General features: G+C 35.1%; 2 protein-coding genes across 2 annotated transcripts; one reads left to right on the forward strand and one right to left on the reverse strand.

The window, feature by feature from the left end:
- Positions 1-4,237: 4,237 nt before the first annotated feature.
- On the reverse strand, positions 4,238-8,978 carry LOC109241514. The gene is made up of 2 exons (XM_019408253.1): positions 8,504-8,978; positions 4,238-8,298 (listed from the first exon to the last, which is right to left on the reverse strand). The coding sequence occupies exons 1-2, from the start codon at positions 8,976-8,978 to the stop codon at positions 4,238-4,240; spliced, it is 4,536 nt and encodes a 1,511-aa protein (XP_019263798.1).
- A 1,156-nt stretch (positions 8,979-10,134) lies between these two features.
- Positions 10,135-16,566, forward strand: LOC109241519 (tankyrase). Its single transcript, XM_019408259.1, has 2 exons — positions 10,135-10,371; positions 15,780-16,566. Exons 1-2 carry the CDS (start codon positions 10,229-10,231, stop codon positions 16,393-16,395), a joined length of 759 nt encoding a protein of 252 aa, XP_019263804.1. The 5' UTR covers positions 10,135-10,228; the 3' UTR covers positions 16,396-16,566.
- Positions 16,567-17,241: the final 675 nt, after the last annotated feature.

Genomic DNA, 17,241 nt, shown 5'->3' on the forward strand with positions numbered 1-17,241 from the left:
ATTAGCAGAGGTTGAAGGTTGAGAAGCCTTTTCTTGCATCTTTCGTGTTTAAAGGCTATTCATTTTTGGGCTCAACGTCTTCACCTTCCTATTCAAATTCCGAGGACTCGGAGCAAGTTTCCAAAGAGCTTGAAGTAGAGTGCCGGGCAGAAATGTTCTCGAATGAGGTTATTTCTAAAATAAGAGCTTCGGCAATGCAGTCATCTACATTTGCACTGCCATTTTTGGCATCCTCCAAAGTCTTCCGCCTCATTCTATAAACAGCATGAATTTTCTCAAGAAAGAAAGAATCCTTTGAGCTCGAAATCTGGCTTGGAATTTGTGGATCTTCGAATGCAGCCGCTCGTTGTCAACCTTTAAAATGTTGTAGGCCCCCCCACAGGTCAGAATTGGTTTTGGCATGTTTCCGATTTTGTTTCATGACCTTTCAGAGCCTTTTCTCCATTTGGCCCTCTTCTCTTCGGTCGTAGTAGCTTCCTCGGTCTTGGAGTGTAAGTTAGCTTCCGATTGTTGATTCTTTCCATGGAAGCAGGCTCATGCTCGGTAGTCAAAGTAACAACATCTTGCAACTCTGCCCATTTAATCTTCAACTCAGCAAGCTCGGCATGTAGCTGAGTGGCTTCTTGACTATGAACCATTTTTTTGTTCCGTTTGGTCCAGGCGAGCCTTGAGTTCGCCCATTTGAGCAAGTTTGGCTAATAAGACCGGAAGGCGTTCAACAAGTTGATCCCGCTCAGCTTGAAGCACTTCCTTGTCAAATATCATCTTTTGTAAACCTTCGGAGGCAAGAAGTTTAGCATGTCAAGTTAATTTTCAAATTGACATAGATGGTGAAAATAAGTATAAAGAAGAGGAGAGGAAGATGAATGGTACCGGAGCAGAAAGATGCATGATGTTGTTGATTAAACATTCGGTGGATAGAGCAACCATTTTCCTCTAATTATTTTCCGTAGCTAGAGGTTTCAAGTAATTGGTTACCCCAAGTGGTTTGGAGAGTAAGTCGCATTCATCCAAAACTCTAAAGGTAACCTTACATTTACCATTAGGGTTTCAGATGGAAGTAGGGAAGACATTTTCTATGTTCCCTTGATTAGGTGATCGGGGAAAACATGCACTTTGCTCTCAATTGGTGGTGACCGGTGGTGGAACAGGAGCCGATGGTGGAGCAGAAGTTGGGGCAGCACCTAAAGCAGAACCCTTCTGACCGGAGGGAACAACTGGAGCCTTGAAATGAGAATTAGAGATTTTAGCCAATTCATACTCTTGAAAGAGTCCTGCCATGTCCTCCGGTTGAACTCTTGGTGTTCTTCTTCTTCTTCCTTGAAGAGAAATCATTTCAGCATCATACTCGATTACTTCTTCATCAAGGACCACAGTGTTCGATCCTTTCGGAATCTCCTTTATAACCGGGGGCTTCTCTTTAGCCGTAGTCTTAGAAGGATGACTTCTTTTTGGCTTTTTCCCTTTGGGCCGGGGATTGATTTATAATGCACCTTCACCGCGCTGCATCACGAGTCCTTTTTTGATCAAGGGCCACTTGAAGTTGTTGTTGGTCCACCTTTGATTTGAGTGAAACATCGACAAATTGGATAAACATAGGACCCCTTTGGAAGGCCTGAGGTTGAAACATGAGAAGTTATAAATCTGTTACCAAATAAAGGCACATGTCAACAAGAAGGGAAAGATGAAGATGTTCTTACCGTGATTCTTGTACTTTCAGTTTTTTCTTTATTGAAATGTTTTTCCACAAGCGGAGTTCCAGCATGGAAGTATCCAAAATCTTATGAACCCATTGCGTTAGGTTCTCTACTCCTTGGATAACCAAGACAGTGGCTAAAATAGAAGGAACAAAAGTTTAAGTAAGAGTGAAAACACTTTCAAAATGAAAAAGAAAGAGATATTTGAGAAGACTTACGAGTATAGTTTCAAGCTTCAGGAATGGGGGATGCTGATACTGGTAAAATATCTCCAGGAGCGATGACAAAAGACCTTTCCATTAAACAAGGGTTATTATCATCATCCACGTTGGTGACGATGGCATTGTAACCATGTTTGCTGAGTTTGATCACGCCTCCTCGAAAGATCTTGGGAGCATAGAGGTGGATCAGGTGTGCAAGAGTGAGGGTTTCTTGTGCCCGAGAACACAAATATGGGAGGCATGCTACCGTACGCCATATCGATGGACCCATCCGAGCCAAGCAAACTTGGTAGTTCTAGCAAATTTCCAAAATAATAGGGTCTATTTTCTTGCCAAGTCTGAGGGTAAAAAGTTATGTATAAACGAAAACATATCCTGGTTTGCTGAAAATTACCCTCTCCACTTCGAGTGGGGCCAAAACTTTAATATTCTTTCCGTCACAATCCTCCTTCAATAGGATATTGCTCGGGCGAATAGAAGAAGGATATTCATTAACCGCTCTTTTTCTGTCATCGTCGGGGTTGGAGAAAGTATTTTGGACCTGGAGATCCTTTTTAAAAGACCATTTAGAAGGGATGATTGTATTTGTTATGGGGAATTCAGCATCAGAGTTCTTGGTTTGCTATTCTTGGATGGTCCGCCACCAATGCAAGCTCCGGCGCCGGTATATGAAGGGAGAGACGAAGTCATAGTAAGATTGTTATGTTTGGAAGCAGAGGATGAGTTACCGGAAAAGGAAATAACGGAAGACATGGTGACTAAAAAGGTGATATTTAATATTCAAACTCGATGGTTTTGTTGAGAAAAGGGAATTACAGAGAGTTCTAAGAGATTTGATGAAGAAGTGCGAAAAAGGTGAAAGATAAAATTGGTGAAAGAGAGGAATTCTATAGGCAGTTCAGTTTAAAACCATCATTACCAAAGTAACTAGCGAACTCGCTCATCAAATCGCGGAGAAACACGTATTAAGTCCATTAAATGCGAAGAGACGTGCATCCTTTCAAGTGACAGAAGCCGTTCAAGAACTTACTCGCCAAGAAAATAGAAGGTTTTATCTACTTTCCGATCACATCAAGTTGAGTCGCCGGAAAGTGGGGGGACTATAGGTATTAGGTAAAATTTACAGCTTGCAGGTATAGGTTTCTAGAGCAGACACATGGCAGTACTAACAAGGTGGAGATGAGTCAGCACATAGTTAATACCAGATACAAGCACGTAATCGGTATTGTGTAAATTTTGAGGATGTAAAGGTCGAGGAAGAGAATTTGAGAATAAGTTGCCGACTGGAGAGAGCAGCATTAAAGGAGCAACCGTTACAAAAAATCATAGCATTTATTCCCAACGTTATGCAACCATCAAGGAGGAAATTTTATTTATCTTTAAGAGGACGCGATTTAGGGATGTTGTCTCCTCAGATTAACTATAAATGACAATATTTGTGCTCAATATAGGGATATGAAATACTGGAACTACAAATGCTATCATTCTTTCTCTCATTTTCCTAAGCTTTATAAATTGTTATCAAGTGTTACCAGTTATTCTTTAGATCCGATGAGATTAATCTGAAGTCATGGCTTGTTCTTTCTGTAAATATCTTTATTTTATTTCCTTTATTATTTTATTAATCAGATCAATTTAATTCATGTGTCTATAAACACATTTATAAATTCTACTGTTCCTCTTTTGCGGGTAAACAGTTAAACCCCCCCCCCTTCCCTCGTGGGGGCTTAACGGACGACAAAGTGTTTGTTAACACTTCATCAGTGATGCGTAGGGGGTAAAAAACAATCATCAATTTAGTTCTTTTTCTTTCTTTAAATTAGACTTCTTCATCATCCTTTTTATTTCTCTTTACTTCTTTATTCTGGAACATATCTTGAGTGTAGCTTTGGGATTTCATCCGATTTTCTTTTCTCTTTCTTCTCTTTTTTGTCTCTTCCATAAAAGCCCTCATTTTATTATGACACCTCCTTGAACAGCTGTTTCTCGATTTCCTTTAAGATTTTTGAAAACCCACATCTTTATGGAGTTTGCTTGCTTTTTTTTTTTTGAGTCTTTTTTTTTAAAGTCCATCATCAAGATGGAGGAGTTAGGCATGACTCCAACCTGTGTATTTCAAAAATAACAATTACACGGAGGAGGACATAAACCTCAGCCTCGATTACATAGTGTAGATTGACTAAGGCCAATCTATTGTACAACTGCAAAAAACAATTTGGACAGAGAATGGAAGCAATCTCCTTACCTATAGACATGTACATAACACCAAAAACTGCTATTACATACAAGTTTGTCACTTCTGCCCGAACCAAAATACTCTCAAGTAATAACATCATTAATTGTAAATTGGTTCCTTCTTGTTGTGAATCTGAAATTCGGAAGGCCATCTTGTTCTAACTGCAAAGAAGCTCTAACTTGTCTTGGAAGAGAAACAGCTTCATTGAAGATAATGTGTTCCTTTGTATTTTCACCCAGGTTAGCAAGTTGATCAGCTACATAGTTGCCTTCTCTAAAAGTATGCACAAAATTAAAATTACCTAGACTGGTTATCTCCCAAATCTGCTCTATAATATGTTTGATCCGCCATGGTGGCTTCATCCTTCTGTTGATAATAGAAACAATTAACAGGGAATCTGTCTCCACAATAACATTTTGAAGTCCTAAGCTATTGCACAATTTGATACCATGTAAAACTGCCTTAGCTTCAGCCATGTTATTGCTACAATGTCCATAAAATTCAGCAAAGGCTTTCACCATATCCCCCAACTGGTCTCTAATAATACCTCCACCTCCAGCTGATCCAGGATTTCCTTTACTGCACCCATCTACATTGAGTTTAACCCAACCTCTATCTGGTTTCTTCCACCAAACTGCTTGAGAATGGATACTATGTTGAATCTTCTCTATAGTCCTACACTTTTCTAGCCATACATGTGGAAGAGTAAGACTGGGGAATTGACAGTTAAGCATCAAAGATAAGCAATTAGAGACTTGTTGAATAATATGCCATCTTGACATGTGAATATCTTCAAATCTTGCTGAGCATCTATTCTTCCAAATCTCCCAACAGATAAGTGAAGGTAAACACTGCAGAACCATAGAGTGAACTAAGCTTCTTTCCTTAGCTAGCCACCAATTCATAAGAGTTTGCCTTATCTGATCCTTGATAAACCTAATGCCATAAGCATTGCAAAAATAGGACCATATCTGTGTTGCTATTTGACTACTACTGAAAAGGTGTGAAATGGTTTCCTCATCATGATTATTACAACAACAACATTTTGAGGGAATCATAATACCAAATTTCTTAACAACATCATCAGTAGGGATCCTAGCTTGTAGAAGTCTCATCATAAAGAATGAGATCTTGAATGGCATTTTTTTATGCCAGATCTTCTTACATGTCAGAGACTCCCCCTTTTTCTTCCTAACAATATCCCACGCTGACTTACAAGTAAAGACTCCAGAATTTTCCAGCATCCAGTAAGGGCAATCATTCCTCAGTTCATTGATATCCACTTCCTGAACTACGTTAACCACATTGAGAGGCAATACCTCCAGTAATTTCTCTCGTCTCCAAGAACCTGCCTGAATAAAATCCTTCACCAAAGTATTCTTGGGTGTTCTAATAGCATGAACTAGATTAGCTAAAGCTCCTAGACCAGTCCAATTGTCCCACCAAAAAGAAATTTGACCTCTTCCTATCTTCCAAAAAATAGCAGGTTCAACATCTTTTTTTATGTCCATTAGTCTTTTCCAAGTATGAGATTGCCCATAGACCCATTTCTTTGCAACAGAGTGAGATCTTTTACAATATTTAGCCTCCAAGAATTTCTTCAACAAGGTATTTTGAGTCCTAAAATTCCACCAGAGTTTGGCAGAGAATGCATTGCAAGTGTCTTGTAAAGACCTGAAACCAACTCCCCCTTCTTGCACTGGAAAGCATAAATAGCTCCAAGCTATCCAGTGCCTTTTGTTTCTACTATCCTCCTTTCCCCAGTAGAAGTTAGCAATAATTTTATCAATCTGGTTCAAAACTGTTTTAGGAGGGTGAACCACAGCTAGTAGATGCAAAGGAAGTGCATGCAACACAGATTTAATTAGGACTGCCTTCCCACCATAGGATAATAATCTTCCTTGCCACCCTTGCATCCGATTAGCAACTTTGGCCACCATGTTGTTGAAGTAAACCACCTTTTTCCTACCTACATAGATAGGACACCCCAGATATATCATCGGAAATTGGCAATAAGAAAAACCAGTTATCCTCGAAATGTCTGTAATTCTAGTATCACCCTCTTTCAATGAAGTATAGAACCCAGATTTTCCTTTGTTTACCATCTGACCTGAAACCTTCTCATAGACTTCCAATTTAGACATCATTAATATTAATGAGGTAGGATCAGCAGAAGAAAAGAGGATAGTATCATCCGCATAACACAAATGAGATATGTTAGGTCCCTTTTTATCTACTGAGTATGGAATGAACCCTGAGTCAATTAGGTTGTCCATAAGCCTAGATAAAAGTTCTGCACCAATGACAAACAGGGATGGAGAGAGAGGATCTCCCTGCTTGATTCCTCTGCTAGACTTAAAAAAACCATGTCTAACTCCATTTATGTTAATAGAGTACCAAACATTAGTCATAAGTCTCCATACAATATCAATCCAGATTTCTGAAAAACCCATCTGTCTAAGTACTTGACAAAGATATTCCCAAGAAACTCTGTCATATGCTTTAGCCATATCCAGTTTCAATACCACATTCCCACTTGCAGATGGTTTAACAATATTGTGGACCATATCTTGAGTCAACATGATATTTTCAGTAATTGATCTCCCCTTGATGAACCCTGTTTGATTAGGAGACACCAACTTCTGCATCAAGGGACTTAGTCTTTGGTTCACCAACTTGGACAGGATCTTGCATGAGAAGTTACTAAGACTGATTGGTCTTAGCTCTGTGAAAGATTGTGGATAGTCCACCTTAGGAATTAGGACCAGACAAGTATGAGTAAATGCCTTAGGAATTTGATTACCTGCAAAAAAATCAAGAACCATTAGTAGTAAATCCTCTTTTATTATCTCCCAACATGAGTGATAGAACTTCCCAGAGACACCATCAGGGCCTGGTGCACTCTGAGAGCTCATTGAAAATACCACATCTTTTAATTCCTCCATGGTTGGTACTGCTATAAGTTTTTCATTATCTGCATCATCAATGATTGTAGGAATGCACCCCAGAACTGAGAAGTCATTGTCAAAGTTCTCCCTTGTGAACTGATTCTGAAAGAAAGAGATTGCTTCATGAGCAATTTCCTCATCACCCTCAACCCACGTTCCATCTTCCTTTCTCATCTTTTTCAAAGTTAACCTCTTCTTTCTTCCTTTAACAACAGAGTGAAAAAATTTAGAATTAACTTCTCCTTCCACAAACCATTTAACCCCTGATTTTTGTTTCCAAAAGGACTCTTCTTTCTTGTAAGCTCTCACCAATAAAGCATTAGCCTGATTTAAGCCAGCTCTATTCACCTCAGAATTATCGGCAATGATGTTGGTCTCCATCTCCTCTACTTTGTGTTCTAGCTCTTCAATCTTGTCAAAAATATTGCCCAGAGTATTCCTGGACCATTCAGACAACTTCTTGCAAGTATTTTTCAGCTTCATGTGGAATTTCCACATTGGTGATCCCTGCACCTCCATATTCCAAGCTTGCTCTACCACCCTGCTAAAATCTGCTTCTTTGGTCCAGAAATCCAAGAACCGAAAGTACTTAATAGGTTCTCTGTGTGTAGTTTTGGCAATGACAAATAGGGGAGAATGATCCGACCCAGTCCTGATCAAGTGATTGACACTAGTTGAATCAAATAGGTTCAACCACTCTTGATTGATCAAGACCCTATCCAATCTTTTCCATATCCTCTTCTCTGGACACCATCCATTGCACCATGTGAAGATAGATCCAGAGTAACCTGGATCAATGAGTTCACAATCCATAATACACTGTATAAAAGGTAAGCTTTTGGACATTCCGTGAGGCTTACCTCCTTTCTTTTCACCAGGATCCACAATACAATTAAAATCCCCTGCAATGAGCCAAGGTAGTTTGTACCTATCTGCAATGTCCCTCAAGCTATCCCACAAATCTTCCCTAAGTACAGCATCACACTTAGCATAAACAGCCGATATTATAATTGTATCTCCATTCCACTTGATTTCACATGTAACTTGTTGCTCACTCTCTTCAATAACCCTGCATTCCAGTAGCTCATCCCAAAAAATCCATATTTGACTATTACTGTTGGCATAAGCATTTGCATATCCTAAAATTCTTTTGTATTTGTCCAATTTAGCAGCTTTACAAAAAGGTTCACATAGAGCTACAAAAGGAAGTTTTTGTGATCTAATAAGTTGCTTAAGTCTCTCAAGAGCACCATTAGAATTGATGCTCCTGATATTCCAAAATAGGGACTTAATCATTAGATTATTTGGAAAGGTGTAGTTCCTGTGAGGTTTTCACAGGCTGATATGTAGAGTGTCTACCACCCCTTCCTCTTGTTATTTGTCTGCCACCTCTAGTGTTACCTCTGCCCCTGCCTCTACCCCTAGTAGAAAGATGAACTTTGTTGTCGATGGTGTCCAATTCTGATGTCACAGCAATATCCACTAATGATTGAGTACAAAATGTATCAACTAGAATGTCTGCATGATCATCACTATTATCTCGAGGAGGATCCATCAAAGTATCAGCTTGATCATCACTGTATATCTCTTCACTGTCAACACTAGCATACTCCTCACTTGCTTCTGAGCTCTCTTCATCAGCATAGTCCATGTCTTTTGAGCTACTCTCTTCTTCTGAAGAAGAATCAGATTGTTGTCCATGTTTTAAATCATATACATAATCACTATTCTGCTCCTCTTCCAAGTTTGTGCCACTGATAAGCTTCAAATAATTACTTTGGATTTCTCCGCGGTCCATGTCATAGGTTGCTTCGACATTTTGTGAGTTGAACACATTTGGCTTCTCTTTTTGGTTTGATGTTTGCCCCACTTCCATTTGTTTCACATTATCAATTTTATACATCCGAAGCTGAATTATATTATACGATATTTTGTAAAATTAACCCTAAATTTTAATTTACTGTAATCTATAGCCATTGTTCGGAACGTGAATCATATACGTCTATACTATTAAGGGAATTGTCTCAATTTAATTATTTGTAAGACAAAGTTATACTTTGCAAAATTCACAAAGACATATCAAACATTTCATAATAATATATTTTTCCATCATTTTCAAGATTTATTCATAAATATTTCTCTTTAACACCTAATTTACAACTCCTTTTATCACACACAAAAATATAAATAAATAAATTATGCAAAGCATTTTCAAAAGTATAATTAGCTCTCCCTGATGGTTGTTATCTATCATTTCATAATATATCGTATAGTATTGTATTGTATTGTGCTTTATCATTTTGATGTATACAATATTTGGATAGATTGTATTGTTTGTCATCATTTCATTATGTCATGCACCAACAATAAGAATAAACTAGTAATATTATAAAGAAAAAGTAAGGTACGAGGTAATATTATTATATAAAAAAGTAGAATAAATAATACAACAACAACAACTCAGTAAAATCCCACTAGTGGGGTCTGGGGAGGGTAATGTGTACGCAGACCTTATCCCTACCCCGATGGAGTAGAGAGGCTGTTTCTGAAAGACCCTCGGCTCAAGAAAACAAAAAGATAAAAGTGACACTTTTCTTTATTACGTAATAATGTATTTAACGATACGATACAATAAATTTAAATAACAATCAAAATAATATTATATTTAAAGTAACAATACGATACAATACAATATGTAACAGCTATCCAAATAATTGGCTAACTTACTTTTCTTTAATTGTGCTTTACTCCACAATATTAGCCCTTTTGGACATAACAAAATTTTCAATTTTTTTCGAAATCAGCGTTTGATCATAAAATTTTCAATTTTACTTGAAGATGCATTTTGGAATTTTTCAAAAATTTGAAAAACTCCAAAAAGCTATTTTTCAAAATTATCACTCACAAAACTACAAACCCAAATTATATTCAATGTCCAAACACATTTCTAATTTTCAAATACCATTTTCAGTTTATTTTTTTTTCATTTTTTTGGAATTTTACAATTTTATGTCCAAACGCCCACTTAACCTCGGACCAAGCACAGGGAAAAGAAACAAATTTCACCTTCAATTCCCAAATTCAAACATTTCTCAATTCTCAATTTTCACATAGTAGAAGAAGAAAATGGGGAACCCAAAGAAACAATCAAGTGATAGGAACGAGGAATTACATACGGCGGCTCGATCTGGGGACCTAACCGCTGTTCAAACAATATGCAGTACCAATCCTTTAGCCGTCAACTCCAGGGATAAACACTCTCGCACCCCGTATGTTTTCTTTTCATTTACTTCTTCAACTTTAAACTTTACTATCAATGAATTTGACTATTCACATGCCTTTATTTAGCTAAAATTAGTCTTAAACCAAATGGGGTTTTGTTAAAATTGATACCTGAAGGTGGGAATTTACTACGTGGGTGTAATTTGTTGCTGCAACATCTGAGATTTTATTAGGGTTCAGAAATAATTTATTGAATATATGATGTCGAAGATTCTTTAGCCTATGGTCTTGCGGAAACAGGCTATCTGCCTTCTTAGGGTAGAGTAAGGTTGCGTATATCCTACCCTCTCCAAATCCCACCTGTGGGAATTCAATCGGTTTATAATTGTCGTTGTTGTATATGATGTCGAAGATTTTTTATAGTGGGTATTTCTAGAACTTCACTATTAGGATCTTACCATTGAACCGGTTACACATTTGAATTTATGGGATCAATATGTGATATTTTCTGAAATTTTAGTGATTTTCACATTTATATCTATTCTTTGTATGAAAAATGCTGGGTTCGGTTGAACCCGTCGTTTACATGTCCCTGCATAAATAAATAAAAAATTAACTATTGGAAAGTACTTTGGAGCTAAGTGGCAAATGTTGCTTTGTTGCAGCAGCACACCTTTCGCCTATCGAACTATATATAGGTGAAAATTAAACTGCATATAGGGTTTGCTTCGGGGTAACTGAGGTGATAAGCGAAGAGGAAAAAGCTACATAAATTCATCGCTAGTGAATTATTAGCTAAATTTTGATATATGCTGGGACTATTTGTTAGCCTGATTAACTGTGTGTGAGTTAACTAAATCTCGTATTTCCAACTAACAAGGATGTATATCCACCAGTTCCTCAAGCGATAATAAAATGCTACAATATAGTTTTTGAGGCTTTTTTCTGAGATGAGCTTAAATAGAGCAACATGGTCAGTGAAGATTCATATAGCCGACTCCAACTTGCTTGGGACTAGGATGTAGTTGTTGTTGTATTTTGCTTTTTGAGGCTTTTCTGATTCTATATACCCACTGTATACTTTGTTTCCTTTTGGACATATTGCTTAATTTGTGTTCAAGGACTTCTGTTTTGATTTTAGTCTTGCTACATCATTGGCGCACAGTTTTGTCTATGCTGGAGGGTGAATGTTATTCAGAATGTATTTATTCAACTCTGAGAGGATTCATAGATATCTGCATATCGTTTTAAAGGCTAGTTAAAACTTCTAGCCAGTATTCCTTTTTACCATAATGATGTTTCATCCAAGCATCCGTTCTAAAACACTAAATTGTTAGTTTTGAGTCACAGTAAAAGGGCAGTCCGGTGCACTAAGCTCCCGCTATGTGCGGGGTCCGGTAAAGGGCCGAACCACAAGGATCTATTGTACGCAGACTTACCCTGCATTTCTGCAAGATTGGGTCATACATAGTATATGCAATTTTACAAACAGCCTTCTCCAAAAATCTGAACGGCGGCCTTAAGCTTTCACAATTTCTGCTCATACATCTCCACATTTTCTTCTCTTCTACCATGCTTTTTAGCTGTAAGAATTACTTCAAGGGCATTGCACCTGTCAAAGTGCTGCTTTCATTACCTATTGGGATGCTAGTTCCAGTAAATAATTTATAAGGTTTGGTCTCCATATCTTCCTTCATTTCTGCTGCTTTCATTACCTAAACCCTAAACCTTGACATATGTTTGAGTGTTAAGCGATGTATCTTAACACTTGTTTAATACTCGGGTTTATCTCTTACACTAGCCAGATTCCTGCTTAGGTATTTGGTGCGTTGATATCTCTTAAAAAATATTTCTTTCTTAAAATTTCAGTTTCTAAAACATTATTTTTCACTAATTATTATTTTTTATAATAATGTAATTGAAAATATTATTCTTAATTCAAAACTAATTTTAGTTGGCTATCTAAAAATATAAAAAATTCTTTAGCTAGTGAATTTTTTTTACTCCATTTTGATATTTGACATTAACCATGTTAAATATATGAGTTATTTGAATATATATGTAAATAACCTTAATATTTAAACCATCTGAATAATTATAGATGATCGTCAGATATTAATTAAGAAACACTACATGAAGAAAGACTAACATTTTTCACTCGTAGTGATAATTTTATTTTTGCACTATTCTCATAGGTGTCATTGGAACCCTAAAAATAGCCACAAAGTGAAATAATAACTCATATTTATTGCAAAGCACAAAGGTTGACACGATATAAACGATTCTTTGATTACGACGTGACTCTTATACTACGACTTGAACTCTTATTTGGTATGGCTTTATCTTTCAAAAAATATTTCTATTTTGAAATTTCAATTTCTAAAACTTTATATATATTATAATAATGATTATCTTTATAATGATGCAAGTGAAGATATTATCCTTAATTTAAAATTCACTTTAATCGGCTCTTTGGCCGGATTTATTTTAGTATGACTCCACTTTAAGTTTATCGATATCTCTAGCCCCAAAATTTGAATTTTTAATGCCCTATATATACAAAAATTTTGTTCTTTGAATCATTAAATGTTAAATTAGTTGATTATTATTATAAACCATTGCATATATTGTCTTAAAATTGTCAAGTAGTTTATTTTTCGACACCATACTTGGCCTAACTTCAATGCAAACTACTCAAATTGCATTCCAATTCAAATTCGAATATCATATCAGTTTGTTAGTGATAGTGATTTTTTAAAAGCGACACATGTAAATTAAAAAAAAAAATATTCGAAGATATCCTTATCTTACAATCTATGTATTTGAGTTGAAAGAAAAATATTTGAAATCGATGATATTAACTTTCAAATTTTTTATACTCAACAAAGATGAAACATAAGAAGAAATTTGTTGTCATGTTTTATTTTTCGTTTTTAGATCTTTCTAACATTTTTTCAATATTTATTTTCTTTTATCTTATTTTTTATGTCATTATTTCTTTTGTTACAAAAAATTCATTTATCTCACTATAAAAGGATGAGTTTTTAATAAAAATTGTCTACATATGAACTTTAATTATATTTTTAGTCTTTGGTTGAAATTATTTCATATTTTTCTTTTGGCTTTATCTAATCAGCCTAAATAGGTGCTCACCCGACCACTTAAATTAAAAAATTGAATGATGTGTAATTTATATATAATCCATATATAATATGTGAGAATCGTGTGTTGTCGGTATATCATCTATTTGTATTAGCTATAAAAGTAAACAATAAATATGGCGATTTTTCATAAGATTTCGGTTTTTTGAGTTTATATATGATATAACTTCTATTATAATAATTCTAAAATTGTCTACTAATGTTCAAAAATATCTTATCTTTTTATTATCTTTGAATTAAAAAAAGTAAAAAGTTTTTTCGAAACAATTTTTTTACATTTAAAAAAAAATATTTCACGTCATACCAATTTTTCTTTATATATACTCTTTGTTACACTTAAAAGTCGCTATAGAAACTATCAATTAGAAACCAATTTATTTCTTGTTGAGCTTGAAAAAAAACACCTTTCACATAATCTAATGATTCAAAACTAATATTCTTCAACGAAAAAAATATTATACCCTTGCAATATTGGCTTGACTACAGCTAAATGAAGGGGTTTCAGCTTATATCCTTCAATTCATTGAATGTGCTAAATTGAAATTAATGATAGCAATTGCATAACCAAAGTTTTGTTATTTGCTTGATGTCCATTTATGCAAATTGACTTTTCAAACAAATATTCTTCAAGAAGAAAAAATATTTTTTTTTAATATTGACTTATTTTGTGATGTTTCTTTCTCCAGCATGTATGTTTACTTTATTATATATGTAGGTAAACTTTTATTTGGTTTTTTTAAACTCTTTTTTGTTATTTAGATAAACATAGACGTGTACCCTATATATTACTTTTATTTTAAAAGAATTTCATTTTCAAATCTAGCTACAATGTTTCAAAGCACTATACATATAAGATTTTAAATGTCAAAGAGCTTGGTAGTTATATGGAGTAATTTTTTTTTTGCTAGAGGAGAAGTAGTATTTGAATAATTAGAAAAAAATAATAAAAGTTCCTAACATGAATGCATATGATCATTAACCGAATTAAGTATGATAACATGATAAAAAAAAGATAAATTTTATTTTTAAATTAAATTCAAATTTTAGAACTTTATATATAAATTCAAATTATTTGTTATTTCAAATATATATATATATATATATATATATATATATTATATTTGTATTTAACTAAAATAGTCAAATATAGAATAAAGTTACCATATACTATTGACATTTATTAACTTGCCACTTGGCTTAACCATAATGGCAATTATATATGGTAACTTTCTTGCTTTAATATATAAATGGATATGGATATGATAACATGATTAAAAAAAAGAAGATATATTTTGTTTAATTTAAATTCAAATTTTAGAACTTTATCTATAAATTCAAAATTATCTTTTAATTTATATATATATATATATATATATATATATATATATATATATATATATATATATATATATATATATATATATATATATATATATATATATAAACCACTGTTCTAAATATATTGTGTGGCTAATGTTACATTCCCTCTCCACATTAATATGCTGTCATGTCAAAACGATCCACCTTTGAGTCACCAAGAATATGCATCATAGATAATTTCTAGTATTGGTTATTGCTGGCTATGAGCAGATTGTCTCCCTCGGCATAAGTTTGCAAGACGTGTGAGATTATAGGAGGAGAAAAAAAAAATATACGTTGGAAAGTCAAATAGAATGACTTGTTAGTGAAACCTGAATAGTACATGTAGGTATTCGATGGAATAGTCAAAGTGTGTACAAGTTCGCTTGGATACTTCCATTATCATTAGAATAAATGAAAGTGAAAATTGAATAGTATCTTGAATAGGTTCAGTAAATTCATTTGTCTGTACATGAGAAGAAAGGATGGATACATATGGTTGTTTTATAAGATTGCTTTATCTCCTGAAGTCCCTGCTGTATCTGATTTTGTTCTCACCACGGTCATCAACACTTACGTTACCAGACCTTTGTGGATTATCTCATTTGTCATTTTCTTTTTTCTCTAGATATTTCAATCAACCACTACATCAATGAACAAATTCTGAAATTGATATGAAGGGAGCCCCTTTTGTGTTTAACTTTTCAATATCTTTCCTCCTGAGCTTCTGCCCCAGCATGATGTCAATATACCATAATATGGCTAGTTATGGACGTCCCTTTCTGTGTGTTCTTTTTTTCTCTCCCTCCCCCCACCCCCCAAATAGTTAATTTCCTTGTCCAGGTTTTTCCACTCTCAAGTGAGTGAAGTCTTTTTGCTCCGGTAACTTCTAATATCTTTTTTCCTTGTTAATGAATTTTTTAAATGGACTTCAGGCTCCATCTAGCAGCATGGTCTGGGCATGCCCAGATAGTGGATTATCTCTGCAAGAACAAAGCCGACGTGGGTGCTGCTGCTATGGATGACATGGGTGCAATTCACTTTGCCGCTCAAAAGGGTCACTTGGAGGTTGTTAGGCTTCTGGTTAGTTCTGGAGTTTCCATCAAATCATGCAATCGCAAGGGTATGACTCCCCTTCATTATGCTGCCCAAGGATCTCACCTGGAACTCGTCAAGTATTTGCTGAAGAAAGGCGCAAATGTTAATACCAAAAACAAGGCAGGGAAAACCCCTATTGATCTTGCAAGCAATGAAGAAGTCTCCTCCACTTTACGTCAACCTGTAACTGCACCGTCCAAAGAAGCTGGAAATGGTGAAGAAAACAGGGTTGAATCCGAATCAAAGCCATCATCCACGCAGGAGGAGATAGAGAGCTCTGATGGCAAAGGTGTTGCAACTGAGGAAGGAGAAATAGAGGCTGAGAAAGATGAATCCCTCAAGAGAAAGGGTGACGAAGATGAAACCAACGAGAAATCAAAAGAAACGAAGAAGGCCAAAGTCTCTTTAAATCATCTTCTTGCCACAGATGACAACGAGGAAGATGAAGAATAGCTTTCTCTAGCTACAAGTGTTACTAACATGTAAACTAGCTATTCTGCTAGTAGGGTAGTTTACTAAGAGCACTTATAAATATGTACACTTTTCCTTCCTTTAAAAGAAGCAGAACATTTTATTATCGTGTAACTTGAGTTAGTAAATGGAACTTTCCCGACTTTATGATCGTGTTCCGCTTCAAAGTCAGTTGTTTTGCTAAGTGTGAACTGCAGGCGAATCATCTTTGCTCAAGTGTGAACTTTAGGTGAGTCGTCTTTGCTCAAGTGTTAACAGCAGTGACTCTATTTGGCTGCCCCCATTTAACATGTACCCACGTTTTTCAAAAAGTTTAATTGGTACACATATGTAGGTACTTCAGACAAATGCTTCTTCTCTGCCATTTCTTTTTCTTCTTCTTCTTCAGGTTCTTCTTTTTCTTAGTTGCTGTAAAATAATATATTTTTTTTTAAATTTATAGCAATTGAACTATATTGCTCTGAAGAAGTGACTCTTGAATTTGGAATATGAAAAGTGAGTTCAAATCAAGTAGTGTTGTTGGAAAAACTTGAAAACATTCGCAAATTACCATTAGTGTTGTTGCAAAATGGGTTTGTTTGATTTATTATTGTTTTTTTGAAAAGTGATGATTGAGGTTTGTTCTTTATGATATTTAGAACTTATGTTTTAAAATTGAGCTCATATGAAGTAGATTTGAATGTTGAATCGTGTATTTGTCAACCCGAAGAACAAATTACTATTTTTGGGTAAAAATTTGTTACCTGAACTTCAGACATATACGACATTCAAGCAAAAATGTGGCTGAACTTATTGCCTGAACTATTGCCATAAAAATAAACAGTTGTT

This window comes from Nicotiana attenuata, unplaced genomic scaffold, assembly GCF_001879085.1.
Source record: "Nicotiana attenuata strain UT unplaced genomic scaffold, NIATTr2, whole genome shotgun sequence".
Lineage (NCBI taxonomy): Eukaryota > Viridiplantae > Streptophyta > Magnoliopsida > Solanales > Solanaceae > Nicotiana > Nicotiana attenuata.